General features: G+C 47.5%; 2 protein-coding genes and 1 long non-coding RNA gene across 3 annotated transcripts; 2 read left to right on the forward strand and 1 right to left on the reverse strand.

The window, feature by feature from the left end:
* The first annotated feature begins 120 nt into the window (after positions 1-120).
* Positions 121-478, forward strand: LOC125738317 (uncharacterized). The gene is made up of 2 exons (XR_007396792.1): positions 121-251; positions 383-478. It is a non-coding gene; the product is annotated as an uncharacterized LOC125738317 (long non-coding RNA).
* nampt1 (nicotinamide phosphoribosyltransferase 1) lies at positions 349-13,748 on the reverse strand. The gene is made up of 11 exons (XM_049007161.1): positions 13,577-13,748; positions 10,041-10,197; positions 9,476-9,579; positions 7,905-8,033; positions 5,237-5,395; positions 4,934-5,070; positions 4,379-4,604; positions 3,858-3,977; positions 3,615-3,755; positions 3,260-3,394; positions 349-1,704 (listed from the first exon to the last, which is right to left on the reverse strand). The coding sequence occupies exons 1-11, from the start codon at positions 13,628-13,630 to the stop codon at positions 1,603-1,605; spliced, it is 1,464 nt and encodes a 487-aa protein (XP_048863118.1). The 5' UTR covers positions 13,631-13,748; the 3' UTR covers positions 349-1,602.
* Positions 13,749-15,875: 2,127 nt separating this feature from the next.
* Positions 15,876-23,757, forward strand: pik3cg (phosphatidylinositol-4,5-bisphosphate 3-kinase, catalytic subunit gamma). The gene is made up of 11 exons (XM_049008461.1): positions 15,876-16,058; positions 17,175-19,205; positions 19,879-19,944; positions 20,106-20,331; positions 20,783-20,886; positions 21,047-21,193; positions 21,269-21,359; positions 21,714-21,844; positions 22,329-22,440; positions 22,549-22,706; positions 22,924-23,757. The coding sequence occupies exons 2-11, from the start codon at positions 17,187-17,189 to the stop codon at positions 23,203-23,205; spliced, it is 3,336 nt and encodes a 1,111-aa protein (XP_048864418.1). The 5' UTR covers positions 15,876-16,058; positions 17,175-17,186; the 3' UTR covers positions 23,206-23,757.
* The last annotated feature ends 89 nt before the right edge of the window (positions 23,758-23,846 follow it).

Genomic DNA, 23,846 nt, shown 5'->3' on the forward strand with positions numbered 1-23,846 from the left:
ATATAGTATCACCATATCCGACTTCCGACACCCCGTTATCGGACATGTACTTCGCGATGCCTCTCCGCCTGCAGCCCCCAAAAGTCTCGGAAATTCTACCCCCGGGTCTCATTCGGCGTCATGACTTGCAGCATCGCGTGTCACAGCACCAGGATTTGCTGGGTTCGAGGCTCCTATAACGCAGACTGTACCGACAGGGACAGACCTAACAACTAAAATATTTTTAAAAGCTTTTTGCCAGAGAGAGCAAGGTAAGGTCAAAGTTGAGATTTTTTTTTAATCATCTTCTTTCATCAGCAAAACCACCAAGTAGTCACTGAGAAAAGTAAATACTGGACTAACGTGAAATTTAAGATTGTTTTGTATTTTTATTATTTTACAGAAAAAGGTGGAATGGACGCACCTCCGATTTACATGAAGGAAGGTATTCGACACATACAGATGGTGATTAATTTAACAGCCTAACAGTACAATCAGTGACACCTTAAAAACCGAGAAAGGAGGCAATGAAGAGACAGACATCAGACAGACGGTACAAAAGCTAAATTCTTCACAAAGATTATCGGTCGATTCACAACATTCACACAACACTATGGACTTGGGAACTAAAAGCAGATTCAGACCACAATCTGAGGTCAGGTGTTTTTTTTTTTATCTCTGTATAAAATGGGTTTTGACAAAAAATAATTATATATTCTCTATTTCTTCCTAGCCTGTCACCTTCCTCGAGATTCAGGTTTATATACAAGAGAAAGGAACTTTGGCCACATCATTCTTAATAGAAATACTCACTTATAAGTTTCCCCATCATAAAAAAAAAAATATTTCTAAAGTCTGTAGTGAAGTAAAAGTATAAAAAATTGTCAAATCAAACACTGGTAAAATAATTACAGTTTCTCATAATTTAATAAAAGCGACATTCTGAAGTATGTTTTCTAAATTATAGAAAACAAATGTATTAAATATTTGTACTTTGTACAAAATAAGCAGTTGTCTTACAGTACGGATGCCGAGAATGCAGTGGGTTTACTCTGCTTTTGAAGACAGCCAATACTACTTTAAACTACCTTAATATCAGCATATGGCCTCTGAAACGGCAACAAAGAAAAAATGTGCAGTCTTCAAAGAACGAAAGAAAGAAAATAAACACTAAAAAAACTTTCTATTCATCAGCTTTTTCTGCAAGGAGAAAAGTCTTGGGTATGGAGTAGTCTACTTTCAGCATAAACATTTCTCAAAATCAGCGACGTTTAACAATTACCTTAGAGCCCAACGATTAAGTCTATAGAATCTTTCATTAATAATAGTGAAATAAACATTTCATTTCCTTCAAAAATTTGCATGGTCATTCGGACGATTGGTTTTACATACAGTGATACAAATCATCTAAGTGCAGCGATCCATCTTCTGTTGTTCCTCTCTTAAAACTACACTGAAGCCTACCAAAGATTCAGAAATCTGAAACACAAGAGAGAGCTCTGGACACAGAGTAAAGGCAATCTCAAACTCTGCAAGCGTACGGGCCCAATCTGGAGCCGCTGCTTCGGTCCCTCCTCCACTCCCATGGTCCTCTAAGGTGCACATGACAGTTCAGTGAAGCAGCTACTGCAGCTCGCTCTCCACCAGCCGGGCGTTCTCCCGGACCTCGTCGAAGGAGTACGTCTTTAATATCGTGCCGTTCCTGAAAACCGTGTGCAGGAGGTCCTGGTGGGAGAGAAAAGGGCGGGTCGTAATCACGCAGCAAAAATACGAAGGCAAACATTCACAGAAGCAAAAGGGATGAGGGAGAAGACTGGATCCTGCAGATGGGTGCGACGTGAAAGCTGAAGCTTCATCTCCAGAGCACAGAATGCACTGAAGCAGTCAAACCAATATGGCAGACACAGGACAGACACAAGACAGCAGACACAGGACAGACACAAGACAGCAGACACAGGACAGACACAAGGCGACAGACACAGGACAGACACAAGGCGACAGACACAGGACAGACACAAGGCGACAGACACAGGACAGACACAAGGCGACAGACACAAGGCAGCAGACACAGGACAGACACAAGGCAGCAGACACAGGACAGACACAAGGCAGCAGACAAGGCAGCAGACACAAGGCAGCAGACAAGGCAGCAGACACAGGACAGACACAGGACGGAGACAAGGCAGCAGACACAGGACGGAGACAAGGCAGCAGACACAGGACGGAGACAAGGCAGCAGACACAGGACGGAGACAAGGCAGCAGACACAGGGCAGCAGACACAGGACAGACACAGGGCAGCAGACACAAGACAGCAGACACAGGGCAGCAGACACAAGACAGCAGACACAGGACAGCAGACACAGGACAGCAGACACAGGACAGCAGACACAGGACAGACACAAGACAGCAGACACAGGACAGACACAAGACAGCAGACACAGGACAGACACAAGACAGCAGACACAGGACAGACACAAGACAGCAGACACAGGACAGACACAAGACAGCAGACACAGGAGACAAGGCAGCAGACACAGGACAGACACAAGGCAGCAGACACAGGACGGAGACAAGGCAGCAGACACAGGACGGAGACAAGGCAGCAGACACAGGACGGAGACAAGGCAGCAGACACAGGACGGAGACAAGGCAGCAGACACAGGACGGAGACAAGGCAGCAGACACAGGACGGAGACAAGGCAGCAGACACAGGACAGACACAAGGCAGCAGACACAGGACAGACACAAGGCAGCAGACACAGGACAGACACAAGGCAGCAGACACAGGACAGACACAGGACAGCAGACACAGGACAGACACAGGACAGCAGACACAAGGCAGCAGACACAGGACAGACACAAGGCAGCAGACACAGGACAGACACAGGGCAGCAGACACAGGACAGCAGACACAGGAGACAAGGCAGCAGACACAGGACAGACACAAGACAGCAGACACAGGACAGACACAAGGCAGCAGACACAGGACAGACACAGGGCAGCAGACACAGGACAGACACAGGGCAGCAGACACAGGACAGACACAAGACAGCAGACACAGGACAGACACAAGGCAGCAGACACAGGACAGACACAGGACAGACACAGGACAGCAGACACAAGGCAGCAGACACAGGACAGACACAAGACAGCAGACACAGGAGACAAGGCAGCAGACACAGGACAGACAAGACAGCAGACACAGGAGACAAGGCAGCAGACACAGGACAGACACAAGGCAGCAGACACAGGAGACAAGGCAGCAGACCAATACATACCACTCCATACTCTTCAAGGTCGCCCTTCCCTTCCTCCAGAGTGACGAAGTCCCCACTTTGCGTCCTGTGTAAGGACAGACGGCCTTTCTTTGACCTTTTATTGGGGTCTGCCACTGGGTCTTTGAACACGTTTACCTGTAATGGGACAACATTTCCTCACTGGCTACTCCACAAGGCTTGCAAGTCACATGGTGAGTTCCAGACATCCGGTCATCTAGTATCTCACAGTTAGAGCACCTGACACGGCTGTAGCTGACCCACCGAACGGCAAACTGTCCATCTCGCGTCACAAATGCGCATGAAAACAGGATCTCGAGATCCCGTTGGAGTAGGTCGCTAGCACTGAGACTCTCACCCCCTGTCCGTTGGTCACCACGTAGCTGCACTTAAAGGAGCAGTTCAGCAGGTCTCGGGTTAGCTTCTGTAGCAGGGCGCCACCCGACCCGAATGCGATGTTCTCGATGCTCCAGCGGTGCTTCTTCATCCCCTCGACAATCTGTACCAGAATTTGGCATGTGCGGGATACAGTAAGACTTCCCCCAAGACACAAATAACCAGCCATATATAACAGCCCAAGTAGAACGCTGAGAAACCACACCTCCTGCAAGGTGTTGATGTCGACTCCATCCCCCTGGATCACACGAATGTAGGGTGGCAAGACCTGAAAACCCTTAATGTTCTCTCTTGGGAGAAACTTCTTTCCTAAAATCTCCAGAACCTGAAACAGGGAATAACCCATTACAGCCATTACGGTCTAATATGACGATACACGGAGAAGGTTTCAGTTGGGAGAACGAAGCTTGATGTTTTCAGTGCTGCATTAAACGACAAAGTGATGCCAAGGTCAATGGAACCAATACTGCATTATGGATGAGAATGAGGCTGACATTCAAGGCTATAGCCTGTGTATGAGTGAGGCCTACTTTCAGAACTATAGCTTAGATATGAGTGAGGCCTACATTCAAAGCTATAGCCCAGGCCTACATTTAAAGCTAGATCCTGGATATGAATGAAGCACAAATTTCCATTCAGTATCTCTGCTCAAGATTCCACTTAGGAGAAACCCCTTGACTCCCAGACTGTGCCTGAGGATGACACCAAGCTGTGAGTGAGGCCTACCTTCAGCACCGTGTCCAGCGGGTTTCCAGAGTCTGGCCGGACCACCAGAGGAGCATCTGCACTCCGACTCTCAATAAGGCTCCTTAGGTCCTCTCCCCAGATCTTCTCACAGGCGTTGTAGATGTCATAGCTGTCGCTGACTATAGACACGGGCACTGAGGGGAACTGCTTCACGATGTGCTCGAAGGCATCTTTCTCATGGTCCTTCCCCCAGGCAGTGATTGTGCTTGAAGAACAAGAACAACGATGGGAAAAAAAAGCAGAGAAGAAAACCCCACCACATAAAATATTTAAAGGGAACTGAAATCAAAACGTTTGCTCCCATAATGCATTGCAACTCTTAAGCCACTAGATGGCATCAGAATGAACTCTGCATCCCCTAAGGAGAAAAAATATTTCCCATAAATAAATTACATCTTCTACACTGCAGTTTTAAATGGGATTGATAGGTCACATTGGGGATAGTGCAAGATAAAGCACTTTATTCTGTGATAAAGTAAGAGGGACTGGACAAGCACGGAGCTGTGTGCACAGAGACCATCTGTCATGGGTTACCTGTGTTCCGCGGCTGGCACAGAAAAGCCAGGCACCGGGTCCTTGGTGCCGTAGTACTTCTTGATGACACAGATGCCAGCGACGGTGTCGGTTCCCTTGAAGTTCACCAGATGTGCGGATGCGCCGATGCCAGCAGTCTGAAAGCAGAGCGAAGCCATCACATCAGATGGCATGGAGAGACACATCGAACGTCGGCATATTACACCGTCTTGCTGTTGACACCAGTATCACTGTCATGTTGGATCGCTGTAGCCGGCGCCCAGCGGAGGACATGCTTCAGCCGCAAGCCGTGCTTCACCTCACCTCCTGCGAGGAGACCCCTCTGTAGCCGAAGTCATGCAGTTTGTACTCAAGGCCGTCCAGGTTCCCCGAGGTTTCCACCAGATACCTGGCCAGGATCTTCTTCTGCTCCCTGGAGTTTGTGGCCACTGTGATTGGGTACCAGATCTGAACCAGGATTGTCTGCAGGAGGGGAGGGTTGAAAATTGGCAAGCTGGGTGTGATGGGGATCGCCACAGCCCTTCTAACCTAACGAGAGCACGTCAGCTAAACCAAACAGGTTGAAGGGGATTGGGCTTAAGGCCAAACCACACAGCACACACAATCCACAAGTGGAGAAAAAGTCACAATCCAGACCCGCTATCAAGCTGCCGAAGCTGGTACATATTCAGTAGGGAAGGGTCAGCTAAGGTTCTGTATTGCTTTAACTTTAACGATTATGGGCGGCGCAAAGCATCACGCTTCCCATGCAAAACAAAACGGGAAAAAAAGTAAATTATACATGCACACAATCATTGATTCACTGCTGGACATGAGCCTGGCTGTTTGCACAGCTGCAGTTCCTGAAACAGGTGTGGAATTTTATTAATTTCATCTTGTACCGCCAGTTGATTTGTTAATTGTCGGTCTTCCTAGATTAGGCATGCCCACTCACAACGATTCATTAAACAGCTCATTGAACAGATTTGCGTGTTTGAGTGAGCGAGAGAGAGAGAGAAACACGTTGAGCCAGTATCCTCTGAGGAACAGACCGAATCTCCACTTTATCACCTGCCCTAACCTTGTGTGTCTGCCTCCAGTGCCTATGCTCACTTATCTTGTACAAGATATCAATTGTACAAGGACGGTGATATCTTGTTTGCCTTTGGAGAGGCCTCGTCCGCGGAACACTCTGGCTCACCCGCAGCCGGCCTCACCCGCAGCCCCGCAGCCGGCCTCACCCGCAGCCCCGCAGCCGGCCTCACCCGCAGCCCCGCAGCCGGCCTCACCCGCAGCCCCGCAGCCGGCCTCACCCGCAGCCCGCCTCACCCGCAGCCCCGCAGCCGGCCTCACCCGCAGCCCGCCTCACCCGCAGGCCCGCAGGCGGCCTCACCCGCAGCCCGCCTCACCCGCAGGCGGCCTCACCCGCAGCCCGCCTCACCCGCAGCCCCGCAGGCGGCCTCACCCGCAGCCCGCCTCACCCGCAGGCCCGCAGGCGGCCTCACCCGCAGCCCGCCTCACCCGCAGCCCCGCAGGCGGCCTCACCCGCAGCCCGCCTCACCCGCAGGCAGCCTCACCCGCAGCCCCGCAGCCGGCCTCACCCGCAGCCCGCCTCACCCGCAGCCCGCCTCACCCGCAGGCAGCCTCACCCGCAGGCAGCCTCACCCGCAGGCAGCCTCAGCTCTTCACCACTGAGAGGGTCTAATTTTACCCAGGGTAAATCAGTCACTATGTGAAGTTTAAGACTCATTCCAGTCTTGATGGAGGGGGGGGGCAGATATATGTGTCAGAGGGATGGGAGCATGAAGTGGGGCTTTGTTTCAGTTTGGGGTTTCGTAAACTGTGGGAGAGGGACAAACACAAAAGGTCTGAGCTGCGGCAGAAGGGAAAACAAGACAGGCGTTGGATCTACAGAGAGACCATCAGGGTTGGGGACTGTCTGCTCCTGCTTGTCAGGAGCTGAGAGACAAACAGCATCGTGTTTTATATTAGACATCGGTTACGGCGAAATGCCCCTCCCTCGAATCCCCATATCCTCCCCTAGTATTACAGCAAACTACAGAAACTCAAAAGGCCAATCAGCCCAAACTCAGGGGTAACTTTAACTTCGGCTACCTTGCCGCTCCCAACGCCAGCATCTTCTTATTTTAGCACAGAGCTGATCCCACTGCTCGGGGATGACGACACGCCTCACCTTCACCAGCATCCACGCGGAAATACTGCGCAACGCGGAGCAGCAGAATTACCCAAATCGCAGCTGCCTCTGGCTGCAATCGGCCGACGCCTTGCACAATGTTTCACAAAACTCCTCGGCCACCCGTGGCCACGCCCCCCGCCCCAGCCCATCTGTATCAGATGCAAAACCCAGACATTGTTGCCACGTTGTTTCCTACAAAAACAAGCTAGAATCATGGCTGCCGTATTCCAAGGTCACCAGGAAACAGAAAGCAGACCGTCAGGTCAGCGCATTAAAAACAACCCCTAGCGCTGCCATGCTCTGCTAAGCCACAGACAGGTGCGAGCGGAGAGGGCCGGGGGGGCGGGACTTTTAATCAGGCACATCCCAGGGCATCAGTATCATGGAAGGCAGGGGCTGTACTCAAAATGATTTACTCATTCACTCACTCACTTTTCCCTACCTAAGGAATTAGTCAGTGAAACAAAGTATCTATTTGGAACACTATAACCCTAGTATACTTTGACAGACGACATTTGCAAAGTATGGTAATTAGTGGAACAAAGGTGACAGAAAACACGGATGTGTAAGACTATCATTTAAAATGTAATTATTATTGAGTTATTTCAAATTGAAGTGTCAACCAGTCTTTGGAAAGATCACAAATTTTTTTCCCCCAAGGGCTTACATTTGTGTCGCCTTCTTGCGTTGGTGTCACAAGCAGTGAGTTAATGAAACATCACTGCATACACTGAGCATGGCACAACTGACAGTGCATCGAGGATGTTTTACAGTGCAGCGGGGCGCGATACTGACCTCCACCCAGTTGGTGAGCCAGTAGCACTCAGGGTCCGTGTTCTCCACGGTGAAGAGCACGTTTCCACGCGGGATGACGCAGCCCTCTGGCACCGCTTTGATCTCGATGGGAAGGTGTCCGTCGTACTTCTGAAATTGGATGGTACACGTTCACACAAACAGAGGGTTCAATATGCGTACGTCACCGTACTTGTGTTCTCATGTACCTGTTGTACATCATCTTCCATTGCCGAACACCAATTCCAATACGATACACAATAATAATAATGAGAAGTACAGAGGACAAGTAAAATCCCTGGATGCTGTTCTTGCCCCGGCCCAAATATCAAGGATATATCGGCTACATCCTCGCAAAATGGGACCAATCCCATGATTTATTGCATCCTAAATATATTCATGGGAGGCAAGTTAGCAAGACCGGTCTTGTAAAGGCCACAAGTGCAATATTTGCGCTCTTGGTGTTGACGAACACCCATGCGCCTGTGCTCTTCTGCAGCGATCCTGATGCAGGCTGTACAACCATCAACTGTTTTGGTCACGTCTGACTGCCAAGAACTGCGGTTTTCTCAAGGGAAATCGAATAGGACTTAATTGGGATGTGGGTCCCCCCCCCGCAGATGCTGGCTATAAAGGAGAGGTGCACTGATCCGCTATTCGGACCGGTATCGCCACTGATCCATACCTATTAGGCTGATCGAGTATCAACCATATGAGATCAATCCACGTCCAATACTTATTTAGTTTTCAGCAGTCTGTAAAAAGCTCCTATTTCTTGTTAAATCTCTTCATACAATCAATCGCACGACAGCTAGATGTGTGTCTTGCGGCATTCAGTCTGAACACTGATGCTGCTACTCAGTGGGAGTGAGCGCAGTGACGTCCACCTGCTGTGACCTCATGTACGTGCCCTCAGCAGGACGAGGAGCATAAGAACATAAGAGGGCGACGGCCTAGAAGTATTTTAAGCCTTTAACAACAACGAGCAGCACAGCGATTTGCAATCTTCGTAAAAACAAAGTGCTGGGGGGGAGGGAGTAGCGTTGAATGGAAAAAAGGCAATGGATGATTTGGGAGTCGCTGGCTGGGGCTGCTTTGCACACTCGCTGCAGCCAGTGATACATGAGGGGCTGCTAGAGTTGCTAGCCGAGTGCAAGTGACGCGTTCGCCAGTGGGCGAAACATAGTGGGGCATTTTAAGCATTTGCTACTTTCATATACTCACTTGGAAGACGTTCAAATTGAACTGCGAAACTGCTTAAAACAAGATGTACAAATGAGGTGGAACAGTACGTTATATATGAGTCTAGTAGCCTATTTAACAAAGCGCTTTTGACTTACTTTTTTCCATTTGTATTGGCTAGTTTAAAAGTGCTCTGTTATTCGATCGATACCTATATCAGCCGATACCTTCTGTTCAGGTATCAGGATCATATCGGCACTTAAAAAATGGGATCGGTGCACGTGGTATAATATAAAGCTTAAGTGCAATAGTGGCCAGATGGAAATTCACATAGTCTCCTAAGCTGAAGCCAAGATGCAATTAAATAAACAAAAAAAAGCACTGCTTCACACCTCAAGGATGTAGTTCCAGCCTTTCTCATTGAACACGTCGTCCTGGAAGTGCTCTCTGTACACCTCCTTGGCCTCCTGGATCTTTTCTCGGGTGATGACCTTTCCTGGGAATACGCAGCAAAGCGGGACAAGTTGGATAGGGAATGGGAAACCCCCAAGGACAGGAAGACAAAGACATGGGACGATGGATGGGGGGATGCCTCTGGAGTCTCGCACCCCTCCCGGCTGTTACCTGATTATATACTGTGTCCGAACTCAAAGTGAGACGATGTGACTCAACAGCAATGGCTCATTAAACGAGATGCCTGGGGGTTACAGTTAAAGCCCCAGAGTTCTAGAAACCCCCCCCCACACACACACACACACGCACGCACGCACACACACTTCCAGGCCCATGGGCCAACAGCCTAGAATATTGCAGTCACCCCGCATAGACGTAAGCACCTGAAACCTCCTAGAATTACCGCCCGGACCCACTCACTGCACTCCACCATGAGGGCTCATCTGTTTTAGTTAGGCTACAGGAGAACTGTTACACAGAACGGAGACTAAACAACACACTCACCTTGTAAGTACTTGTGGAGAATGTACTGTAAGCCGTAGAAGACAGTCTTGTCATACTTGACCTTCCTGTCTTTAGTGGAGTTTGTCTTCTTCTCACGACACTCAAAGTAGGAGTAGACCTTACTGGTGTTGGGTGGGTACTGCTTGTAGTGGGTCACCTGAACGGGAACGGAAACCCACTGAAATTCAGCACTGCACAAACCGCGCAAGATGTTACTGCAACTGCAACATGACCAGAACCAGCACCCCAGAGGTAACTGCATGCAAGTTTGGGAGTCCTTCATTCTGGAAACTTCTTTTCTTTTGCACAAAGGGTTCTATCCAATTGCTAACAGCACAGATGAACTCATCTTCTAACGTTCCACAAGATGTGCATGGGATGAACTTTATAGACTATGCCTACCCCCAGCAGAGGGACGTGCCCCCAACGACAAAACAGCAAGACTCCACCAAGTTTGAGTGAGCCCCTAGAATGGTCCGTTCCATACTTGGCTTTTCACTCCCTATTTGGTAGATGGGGGAATTGCAAGCCCTGTAGGTGCCCCACAGACACACATACAGCTAAGGGTCAGTGCGAGTAGCAGTACCCGATATTGATAATGATAACTGATACTTTATTGATCCCCCAACTAGCTTCCTGTAGCTGAGTGCAAGCTTTGGCCGTGAAGAGCTGCCACCTGTTGTGGCAAACTGGGAGCTGGGGGTTAAGGACCTTACTAAAGGACCCACAGAAGTGTCGAGGTCTGGCTCGAACCAGCAACCTTCTGATCACAGGGACAGAGGCTGAACCACACGCTGCCCCCCCCCCCCACCACAATGAGTAGGTAGGAGAGTGCGGGGGCTGTTTACCAGCACTGGTAAAGGGATCAGGTCGTACGTAGAGAGTGGCTACGGCGCTCAGCCGCAGCCTGACCCCTCAGCTGCTGAGTGAGAGAAGGCTCGCGGCCAGCATTCACACACTGACATTTGTTTCACCGTCCCAGAATGCGGGGCCTAAATGTCACCCTGTTCTATGGTTTCACCTATCCTGCTCCCCTCTGTACGGAGAGCACGCTGAGCCAATAAACTCAAGCGCACGCATTCGCAAACACAGACCAAGCTCTGCATGGGGGGGGGGGGGGGGGGGGGTGGCAAGCAGTGGTTAACGGGCTGTTGAGGAGAGAGGATTTACAGCACGACGTCCAGTCCAGGGACACAAGGCAAAGACCTTTCGTTCTCCTTCATGAAGGTCCCCCGTGTTTGGAAACTCCAGTGTTTCGCTGCCCAGCGTGTTCAGATTGCTATCAATCCAGGTCCACAGGCACAAATTAAAGATACAAACTCACGGCCAGCAGCTTTACAACAAACTAGCCATCAATCTACTCAATTTGTATTTATTTGTCTCCGTAATGAATAGATCTCTGTATTTATATTACTAAGTTGTGTCCCAGGGCTGCGATATCAAACTCCTTACTATGTTTCTGCACCGAACACGAGGCCGATCATTGCAGGATGACAAAGACCAGCCGTGACTGGCCACACACACTAACAGCCCCCACACGGCCCAGAGGGGAAGCTGGTGGGGGCCGTGTTTACTTAAGTATTAAGTAGCTGCATGATAAACCCATCACAGCACAACGATTATGGAAGAGATGATGTGACTCGCTGGTTGCAAATTCAAATCCACTGAATAAAATTGGGCTTGATCCCCTAATAAGTAAGAGATTAAACCTAACGCAGTACTAAACTCAGGAAGCCACCTTGCTGTGAATTAGGTAAAGCACTGCTAATTAATGAACATGCTATATAAATTAAAATACATATAGAAATAAACCTTTCCATTCCATTTTTATCCTTTTGATATTTGTATACCCGCTAATCTACATCTTCGGTGCATTTCATGTGTATTATTTCCGCTTAAGTACCGAAAGTACAGAGCAGAACTGAATTCATCCCAGTTCATGGGTGAATCTCAATACCAAGAACGCAAAGATTGTACTTGTAGTCTTGGCAAGACCAGTTCTGCTACCTTGCCTTCCAAGAACGAACTTGGGGCGCAATGAGTCATAGGACTGTTCTAGTTTGGCGAGGATGTAACTAATGCATACTTCATATTTGGGGCGGAGCAAGAACGATTTTTACCATCCTCTGTACTTATGTTCTTGAATATTATAACTGGTCCTTGGCAATGGAAGATGATGCAAAACGGGTATGCGAGAACACAAGTACGGTGAAGTATGCATATTCAAGTATGCATATTGAGATCCAAAACCAATTCAAATATTCAAGTTTTATGTCAAAATAATTAAGGCAAATTCTCACACAGACGACAAATTCAAGAGACAACTCAGGACAGTGGAATGTACTTCCATGCGTTCCGTCGGACACAACCAGCTAGTTTGTCGCAAGTCAACTTGAGAAAATGTGTCCAAACTCGTGCCACTTCCTGCTAATAAATGCGCCCTTTAGGAAAGGAATTCAAAATGCAACCTTGGCATTCATACTCAACATGACTAACAAATACCATATACGCATTATATATAGGGAGTGGAAGCCTTACAGGACTGAAAGGGAACTCTCACAGGATGGGGCAATAAATCTCCAATACAGTAAACGAAAGTGAAAGTGCAATTTAGTGGCTTTTAATAGACTCTGACCTGACCTTAGATATAAGCCAATAGTAAGGAAGAAATAGTCTATTCAGTGGATTTTTAAAATTGATGATGTATGAAAACATACAAGACAATAACAACACAAACCTGTCAGGTAATTCACAGACAAATATTATACACACACTGTAATAACCATGGTTTCATTAAGTTAATTGGGAAATTATATGCATTGGGTCAATTAAGCAATATTATTAAAATGGCCTAAAATGATTTACATATATTACCATTAATTTAAACTACGTGATCATGACCTAGTTGTGTTAACTGTAAGGGTGTTAGAAAAGATTTCATATTCGACTTGTCATTGTAATATTAACGAGGAATTACACAGAAACCATAAAGGCGTACGGGAACTTTCAGTTTTGTTTCCTACGGTGACTTGGCGATTGCGGTGGCGAAATATACGAACTGAATCCAACTTAGAGAAGCGACCAGAAACAATAAATATTTAACTAGCAACGATGTCGGCGGGTCACAGACCCTCGGTTACGTTTCAACATCCCTGATGTCCCCCCTTCGCTCAGCACGGTAAATTTCCAGGTACCTGTTCATAAGACAAACCAAAATAAATTAAATAATACTACCCAAACACACATTAGCGTGGAACGGGGCTCTATGGTACTTTCGGTTTGATACAAGAGAAAAGCCTTTGCTTAATGGAGTCCGATCCATGCCGGCTCGGTGGTTAACTACCTGCTATTCCACCGCTAATTTGGCCTACAGAAACTGGCCCCAGAGCTGCGGGACAAACCGGTGGCCTTGAAGGATGAAACCACCTTGGTTCCTACCATTCAATCGCTCAGGTCGTCCAGCCAAGCAGCAGGGAAACCACGCCGCGCAGAAGAGCATCCGCGCCTCCGCAAAGCCCTCAAGCGGTCCGCCTCACCTTGTAAGAATCGGTGGCCAGCAGGAGGTTGAAGTCCGCGCATCTGTTCTCCATCTTCCCCTTGACTTGCGTGCCGCGACTGTCAGTGCCGACGGTGTGCAGGGACTACGACTCCGCGCTGGGGGGTTGGAGGGGACTACACGGGAAGGGAGGCGCGCAGCGCGGACGCCAGAAGGCGGGGCTACGGCTGCGTCTGCTTCGGAGAAGGGAATGTGATGACGACGCCTGAGAGGGCGGGGCTACAGCTGCCTCGCCGTCGAAAGCTAGGGAAGCGATTGTGGTGACGACACAGAAGAGGGCGGAGTTACATCTGCACCTCCGGGAATGGGAGGGTGGTGACGACACAGAAGAGGGCGGAGCTACGGCTGCGCTTAGTTGAAGGGCGTGCGGGGACCGAGGGCGCGGGATTGCCGACAGTTTCGGTGACGTCACCGCGCTTCTGGTTCCGAGCATGTGCAAAACACAGTTCCGATGTCGCCGCACGCCTGCCGTAGGTCGGGATGGTATTATGATCTTCCCCTCCATTGCCGGAAAAACCTACTCACATCAATGAGTGATCCTGGTTTGCGCCTCCTAGTCACTGGGATGCCTGCTTGTGGCTTTTTTGGATTATTTACGTGCTTCAGTTGTAACTCCATCCGCACAAACATTATTTTTTCCGTTATGCGGGTTTGCTTTTGGAGATCAAGTTACTGCAAATATTTTGTTGTACCACCACCTTGCGCTGTTATCGGATCGTTTTTATCGCTAAAGGGGCCTAGATTATCTTTACAGCTATGGTGTTCACGAGCCACTTAAACTCATTCATTTCTTTTCTCACTTTGCCGCCTTAAATAAACACTTAAATAAACAGCAGGAAAAAAATCCGGACCCCTGTCCCCCACATCAAGGACATTTTCCACGAACGTTGCATCCGTAAAGCCGTCCCACGGAACGTCTGAGCCAATTCTGCCAGCTTCAGCAACAGTTTCTTCCTCGAGGCTGTCAGTGAACATCCTGCGCCTTACCACCTACCCATTCCTAAGAAAACCCACCCCCTCTTGCACTAGTCACATTGTCTTATTATTTGGCTGTTTATTGCCAGTCAGCTGACGCTGTTCCACCATTTATGCTGCTGCAGTATTTATTGTTCACGTCCATTAACTTCCAATGTGGCGTGTCCAGCCCCTCCGTATCGCACTGTACAGTGTTTTCCTACTCGCTGCATATGTCTGTATGTCGCACCGGGAAACGTTATTTCGTTCCACTATATAGGCAACTTATACATAGATGATATGAAAATACATCTAAGTTGACATTAGTAATATCTACTGTCTAATGGTGACGGGCATTGGAGGGGTTATGGATTCCCAGGGAGGGGGCCCAGCACTATACAGGGCTTCAAAATCTACCGAGAAAGACCGACCACCCACGGATCTACCAAGTTCGACCCGTGTTTCTTCAGACTGAAATTGCCAGCCAAGCGGAGCCACAAAGTAACATTTCTTTGCTAGGCGCCGCTGAATTTCAAGCTATGCTTCTGGTAACAGTGCTGCATTACGGCGCTAGGATACTGCAGTATATCCTTAAGATGCGTAGTAACAGCAAAATTAATGTATGAGTAAAAGAACACGACAGTTTTCGGACGGAATGTCTGGTTGTCTGCTATGTTCAAACCAGTTAGGAGATCAAAAATGAACAAGATTCCTTAGCTAAATAACGAAACGGGAGTGCAAAGCACAGCAGGAAAAAATTCTGGAAAATAAATCTGTCCTTTATATGTAAGCAAAATAAATATGTTGCATCACTATTCATTTTGTTCCGGACGATTTCGTCCTTTTCGTTAGATACACTAGTTAAAGTGGCCATATATCTCAAACAGAAGGTGGCAGTCTTCGCCTGAACACTTCGGTAATATATCGCTGTCAAGCACAACTTGCTCATTTCATTGACATTATAACTGGAGAGTCACTTGTTGATATCAATTTTTTAATGAGTGTAGCTGCGTACAGGAATATGTCAAAACACTGGCCTCCCATTTAATGCCTCGAACATAGTTCCATTTAGTATTAAAGTCTTGCAAACCGGCCATTAGATGCATTTATAAATGAAACGTTAAACCAAATAACATTACATGGCACGTCTATGTATAGTAACCATATAATTTGCGCTTAATAGGTATTAACTCGCACGTAAAATTTTGCTACTGTCAATCAAAATGAATAATTTTGCAATGTACTTATCCTGAAAGAGAAGTTGAGATAAGAAAAAAAACTACAGGAATAAGCGGCAGCCAATAAGAGTAGAACAAGTGCGAGGTCTAAAGAAAACAGGAATCGAAAGCAGGGCGTGAAATACTAAACCCCCTCCGCGAGGTCTCAGCTAGGGGGGACGATTCCTCCGACAGGCATCCTTCTCTCCTTCTCTCATACCGATTTATTTAAAACGCATAAATGCAGAGCAGCGCCGCTTTTCTATGGGTCTTCACTGCGCTCACTGAAAGGTAAGCCATTTCCCCGCTGGTACGCTTGCCTCCTGCTAATTACACTTGATACCGTTATTTGTTAAACACTAATTTTTTACCGTGATCCACTCTAAACTCCAAACACATTTTACTGAATGTGATTCTGATACTAAACGTCTAGGAGGAAACTTTATTTTTTTATCAGCACTTGCAAAGTATAAAAAATGAAAATACATCAGCAAAGTTTTAAGAAGTTTTATGATGTTGTGATTATTTCCTGATCACTTAATTTCTTTATAATTGACTAGGGTTTTGATGTTTATGGTACATTTTATCAGTCATTTTATCTGAACATTTTGTCGTTACTCAATCAGTTGTCCCTTGCTTCCTGACTCACATAACTTCCTGCACGTAAACTTTGAACAAAAATAACGTGCAGACAAGTTATATCCGTTTCTGCTGGCCGGAGACAATACTGCATTTACTTCGTTTTCTTAACCGCGTAAACTTCAACTCGACGGTGGCGACGAGCACCTGCAAACCGACAACAATGAAGCCTCATTACGCGCGATAGTTTTCTTTCTGCAGTGTCCTAACACGCCTTGTGTGAGTGTAATTCCGTTTTTTATAAATAGATTTACGACATCAGTTTTAAGCGTACAACGTTCCCAAGCACTGCACGATACGGGGATTTATAAGTCTCACATGATTATTTATATGTAGGGCGTGGAATATGCACTGAAATGAAATTAAATGATTATTTCCCACTAGTACAAGAACGAGTCAGATTTTTTAGTTTTCGATTGTAACATCCTGTCCTTCTTTGAGATATATATACAAGGGAATAGAAGAGAGTTCTAACATTTAAATCCGGGGAGCTGGTATGCCCTGCCGAATCCAGGTGTAGAGGCTCCGTTTTGAGCTTCCCTTGGCATCGTGTCTCACGGAGAACAAGCTGCTGACGTAAAGAAAACCATCCGTGTGCATGTTAAATAATTGTACTTAGAAGAATTAAACATGCAGCTTTTGTTTTCACATCTACAAAGGATTAAGGTGTTCCTGAGAAAAATGCCAAATCCCAGCCATTCCAGCTGGGGAAGCTGATTTCGGTTTATCTCCCTCACTTTCTACATCACACTCTCCCCCCCCCCCCAGATAATACCTGTTATGGAACAAAACGTCTGTGATGATGACCAGCCAGTAGTTTTCAGAGAGCAGAACCGTGGAAGGAGAAGGAAAATGAAAGCATTCACCTCCAGTAACTTTAAAGCAATGGACATGATAACCGTTGAGTTTGTGATGCCTAACAGTACCAAGACTGGGAAAGGCCTGGATTCCCTGCAGTTGGACGTGGCTGGGATTTGCACTGTGGAGCAGGTGAAGACCCAGGTGTGGATGAAGGCCATCACCACTAACCTGTGCTCAGAGTTTTATCAGAAGTACTCCCCTGATGACTGCATCCTGCTCTACCAGAAGAAGGGAAACTGGTATGAAATTTATGACAAGCATCAAGTGTTCCAGACCCTGGACTGCATATGCTACTGGAAGACACTGAAGAAGGATGTCGGCAGAATTCATATGACCACTAGACCACAGCTTACAGATGAGTCTATTCAGTACCAAAAGTATCTGAATTACCTGATTGGATATGATGTCACCGACGTGAGCAACGTGCACGATGATGAGTTGGAGTTTACCAGAAGGAAGCTGCTCACTCCTCGCAAAAATGAATTGTTGACTAGAGACCCAAAACTCTATTCAATGGACCCCTGGGTAACCTCAAAGCCCCTCCCAGAGTACCTCTTGAGCAAGATCAGCAAAAATCACATTCTTCTTGTGATACACAGAAACACGTCCAGTCTTACTGTGAAGGTGTCCATCGATGACACGCCTATCCAGGTTCTTCAAAGCTTCTTTACCAAAATTGCAAAAAAGAGGGCCTTGTTCAATATTCCAGATGAGGTTAGTGAGTCTGAATTTGTTTTGAGGGTTTGTGGTAGAGAGGAGTACATCTTTGGGAACAATCCCATCAAGGACTTCTACTGGATTAGACAATGTCTGAAGAACGGAGAGGAGATACACCTGGTTCTGGAGGAACCTCCTAACCCAGAGAAGGATGTGGTCCACAAGGAGGACTGGTCCCAGGTGGATATGTGCACAGGCTTGGCTGCCACCCATGAACAGTTGACAATTGATGAGAAAGACCACGATAAAGTTTTTACCATCTCCATGTGGGACTGCAACCGAAAGTTCCGTGTCAAGGTTCTGGGAATTGATATCCCCACCCTCCCACGTAATTCTGAGCTGATCGTTTTTGTAGAGGCAAGCATCTTTCATGGACAGCAGCTTCTGGCCCAAGAAAAGACATCCCCCAAACCATTCACAGAGGAAGTTCTTTGGAACACCTGGGTGGAATTCAACATAAAAATCAAGGACTTGCCCAAAGGAGCACGACTTAGTCTGCAGGTGTCATGTGGCAAGGCCCAGACACAGACCCAGGCTACCAAGGGGCCCTATTCAGACTGCCCCAGCTATGAAGGCAAAAGCAAAAGCCGCCTGCTCTATTACGTAAACCTTCTCCTGGTGGACCATCGCTCATTGCTCCGACAGGGTGAGTACGTCCTACACATGTGGAAGATGCCAGAAAAGAGCGAGGACCTCGGCAGCATCAATGCTGACAAGTTAACCTCAGCCACCAACCCTGACAAGGCTGGCTCCATGGCTATAGCCATCATGCTGGAAAAGTATGGCTACCCTGTTGCCTTACCCATGAGTCCAGAGCCCCCAGAGTCCCCAGAGGGAGCAGAAGATGAGAGGGGAGTGAGAGAGATGCCCAGCCATTTGCGGAAACAGCTGGAGCAGATAATGGCCACCGACCCACTGTACCCGCTTAGCCCAGAAGACAAGGAGCTTCTCTGGCACTTTCGGCAGGAGTGCCTGAGGATCCCTAAGGCTTACCCCAAGTTTCTGGGCTCAGTAAAGTGGGGAAACCAGGAGGCTGTGATGATCACACACCAGCTTCTGGCAAGAAGTTTCACTTGGGCACAGAGCCCACTGGATGTGGGGCTTGCTATGCAGCTCCTGGACTGCCACTTCTCCGATGCCATCGTGCGTTCCCTGGCCGTCAAGAAGCTGGAGAAGCTGGGCGATGATGATGTCCTGCGGTACCTGCTGCAGCTGGTGCAGGTAGGAACCCATCCGGCCTGTCGAACCTCACGGTATCCCAAGAAGATCACACTTCCTTATGATTTTAGTCCTACAGCCATGGAACGATTACTTTTACATTTTTTTGCTGAATTTTAACAGATTCTCAGACGGAATCACATCACTCCACACAAGCCATCCTCTAAAAGGTTATTAATGGGTTTCTGTTCAGGATCCCCAACTTTTGTGACAAGAGTTTGCGGCCACAACTGTTACACCATGTTTGTTTTACACCAAAATCAGACACTTGTGTGATATTACATGAAAGGTTAACGTATACTGTGACTGTTCCAAACTGCAGATTTATCCTCCTGCATTATCTGTTGTTGTGCAGGCACACTCAGTTATACAGTTTACATACATTTGTGTCACAGATGCTATGAGTCTTATAGTGGGTTTTGCATATGACATGTGATTTGGGAATCAAATTACGCATTTGCATTACAAACAACAGCAGCCCTCTTGTAAATATTCAAATCACCATACTTGTCATTCTGGGAGAAATAAAGAACTCTGGGAACAGCAAACATGTAGTTCTATGATACCAGTGTGTCACGATTCATCGTGAAATATGGGTCTCTTAGCTGCTGGAGTTATCAGGAATCGACGTGATCAGCCTTCCTCATTCTGCCTTGTCCTGTTTCTCCTTCTGTAGGCTGTAAAATTTGAGCCGTACCATGACAGTGCCTTGGCCCAGTTCTTGCTGAAGCGAGCCTTAAGAGTGAGTACTGGTTGTTAACCAGGAATCTTTTGGCTCGGTTTATATAAAATATTAGTCCACAGAATGTGTAAAATAGGTGCAGAACCTAGCCAAGTATGGTGCTCCGGTACCCTCAGAGCCCAATATAACACCGAGCCTGTAACGATATATCCTGCGTGCAGAGCAAGCGCATCGGTCACTTCCTGTTCTGGTTCCTGCGGAGCGAGATCGCCCAGTCCATGCACTACCAGCAGCGCTATGCCGTCATCCTGGAGGCCTACCTTCGCGGCTGCGGCGAGGCCATGCTGCAGGACTTTAAGAAGCAGGTGGAGATGACGGAGGCCCTGCAGCAGGTCACCCGCGAGATCAAGGCCATGTCCGCAGAGAAATACGACGTGTCGGTGCAGGGTGAGTGGCGCTCGTACGCAGCCGGGTCACTCCTGACTGAAGACAGGATATTCTCACCTTATTTGGCGGGGTCTTCAACCACTATATTTGTCTCCACCCCAAAAAAAATAGTATTCTAGATCCATTTAGCCATTTTTTCTTGTACTTTTGTACACATTTCATACAAATTTTATAGTCTGGGACTATAAAATTGAAAGATTGAAAGTGGCAGCCCTACTAGGAATTGAGTGTCAAACTATAGAATCACCCCCGACTCTGAATATTACTTTACTAATTAAGTTCACGTGCAAGTATTAATGACTTCATGCAACCTTTTCACAATTAATTATTCTATTTAAACATTGCTGTACTTGAGTCTTGGATGGATATGTAATTTATTGATTAAATGACTTGGGCCAAGTATCTGTAGGGATTACATGAAGCCTGTTCTGACCCCCTCGGGGAATGACAGTTGTTTTCCAGTTGAGACAGAAGCTTGAGAACCTGCAGTCATCGGGGCTGCCGGAGAGCTTCAAAGTGCCGTACGACCCCGGCTTGCGGGCGGGGGCATTGGTGGTGAGTCGGGCTCTCTGCCCACCTGCTCTGCTTGCTCTCTGCCGCTCTCCCTCACCGGCCGCTGCCTCAGCCTCTTATGGCTGTCTTTCTCGACCGTTGCCCTTTACCTGTGTGTTTGAGGATGCATGCGACCTCCCTCTCTGCGACCCCCCGCCCGCAGATCGAGCAGTGCAAGGTGATGGCCTCCAAAAAGAAGCCTCTGTGGCTGCAATTCCGACGGGCCGACCCCACCACGCTCTCCAGCGATACCATCGGCATTATCTTCAAGGACGGGGATGACTTGCGCCAGGACATGCTGATCCTACAGGTGAGTCTAGTGAAGTGAGTTTCAAAGTTAGCATTTTTAACTACAGTCAAACAAATCTGCTTTATCGCTCATTAGATTCTGCTGATAATGGAGTCTATATGGGAAGCGGAATCCTTGGATTTGTCATTGTTACCTTATGGCTGTATTTCAACTGGCAATAAAATAGGTAAGAAATTTGCCTATAAAATATTCTTGGGTGATACCATTCTTTTAAAGTAGGGGATCCCAACCAGCCATTTATCCCGTCCATGGTCAGTAGAACACTGTTTTTTTTTTTGTTTTTTTTTACAACCCCTGTCGTTCACTTGTTCTGTTCACATCTTAAATAAATGGAAACGATTAAACATTCTATCTGCGATGAACTCCGATGGCCATGATATTTATGCAGAAAGTAAACCAGTCCACAGACAAGGCTGAGAAGGCCTATTTTAAAGCCCTAATCTCTAACAAGAGATTCCATGAGGCCTTTGTAGATTTATAAGCATGCACTTAAAAGTTTGTGGGAAATTTTCTTCACCAGGGATGATTGAGATAGTGAAGGATGCTACCACCATTGCCAACATCCAGCAAAGCACTGTGGGAAATACAGGCGCCTTCAAAGATGAGATTTTGAACCAGTGGCTTCGGGAGAAGTGTCTGACCGAAGAAATGGTACGTGCCTTCTGAGGGGGGTGAAGCCTGGCTTCCCCAACTGGGATAAATATTCTCGCCCAAGAGGAAGGAAGGAAACATCCAGCTGCTTCCTGGCAGACTCTCAGCATGGTTTGACTGCAGCCACCAGACAAAGGCGCTGCTGAACCCTCAGCCAAAAGGCAGTGCTCATCGATCAGATGTGCATTCATTACGGGGTATAGATCTGTACAAATATATACCAGTAACTGAAAACTAAATAACTGAATACAAGCTCATCCTATCATTAAATGTACAGTACTGTTGATTAAGATCATGTCATTAAACTCTGTATGTGATGTTTACGCTCGTGATCGCTACAGAGACTGGAGGAGTAACTGGATAGATGCTGCCATTGACCGGCGTCAGTAGAACCTTTTCTATGGTTTATCGCTAGTCCAGGAACAGATCAAAGTACTTTAACAGACATCTCCTGATGTTTCCTCTTCCTTCCCTGTGCCCCCAGTTTGAACAGGCCGTAGAGCGATTCGTCTACTCCTGTGCGGGATACTGTGTGGCCACATTTGTCCTGGGGATCGGAGACCGACACAACGACAACATCATGATCACCGAATCGGGTACAGAGCTCCCCTTTCCGAAATTCCCCGTATCCTTGTTCGGGTTGGAAACACCGGGACACCATGACTTGTCCTGACTTATCAGAATGAACGTCTTTCCCGATGCAGGAAGCCTTTTCCACATCGACTTCGGACACATCCTTGGAAATTACAAGAGCTTCCTGGGCATAAGCAAGGAGAGGGTCCCGTTTGTTTTGACACCGGACTTCCTGTACGTCATGGGTACCACGGGGAAGAAGAGCAGCCCCCAATTCCAGAAGTTTCAGGTACAGAAGAGCTTCATTTATGGAGCATCAAACAGATTCAGCTCAGATGCATGTCTCCATGTAAATGTTTCCTTTCGGCAAGACCTTGCTAAGGTCTGCAGGTTCAGTCTTCGTTAAGGTCCTCCCAGGTTCTCCCATGATTGGTTTAGAATAGTCATGCATGTGTTTGTGTGTCGGGAACATGCCGACGTCTCCATCTCGTTTCTCCCCGCATTAGGATGTCTGCGTGAAGGCCTACATGGCCCTCCGCCACCACACCAACATGCTCATCATCCTCTTCTCCATGATGCTGATGACCGGCATGCCACAGCTCACCAGCAAGGAGGACATCGAGTACATCCGCGATGCGCTTACCGTCGGCCGCTCCGAGGACGAAGCGCAGCGCCACTTCCTGGACCAGATAGAGATCTGCAGGGACAAGGGCTGGACTGTACAGTTTAACTGGTTCCTGCACCTAGTACTGGGCATCAAACAAGGCGGAGAGAAGCGGTCAGCTTAGCTGGTGCACCTCAATCTCACTTATGCCACCCACGCATCTGTTTCTGGCATCTGAGGAAATGGGGGTGTTTGTGATGACGGTAGTACTCCTACCAAGTAGTGAAAATTAGACTTTTCAATGTCCTACTTCGTAACTCTTAGCACCCTCTGCTGGTTGAAAAATGCAACATTTCCTTAAATATCTAGTAGTATATGTGACGTTAGTGCCACTAGAAGCATTATTGAAGTGTCTCATGTAACGTGGAGGATGGCATGGTGGCTCAGTGGGTAGCACTGGGGGTTGAGCCCACCCTGCATGTGCATATGGAGACTGCATGTTCTCCCCATGTTACATGGGTTTCCTCCCATAATCCAATGCCATGCAATAAGGCTAACTGACATCTCCAAGTGGGCCATTGTTTGTTTGTTTGTTTGTGTGTGTGTGTGTGTGTGTGTTACTTATGGAAAAATGGAGACTGAACTCTCCAGCCATTATCACGAGGCGAAAGCGTCTCCCTGTCATGTGTCCAGCCCCTAATATACAAACATATTAAATGGGTAATTTAAGCAAAAACTTGGCTTACAATGTCATTACACATAGAGATATCTACAGCCGCTCTTCTAGGCTAAGTTCACTGCTCATTAACCACACCATGGATTTTA

Source organism: Brienomyrus brachyistius, chromosome 3 (genome assembly GCF_023856365.1).
Source record: "Brienomyrus brachyistius isolate T26 chromosome 3, BBRACH_0.4, whole genome shotgun sequence".
Taxonomy (NCBI): domain Eukaryota; kingdom Metazoa; phylum Chordata; class Actinopteri; order Osteoglossiformes; family Mormyridae; genus Brienomyrus; species Brienomyrus brachyistius.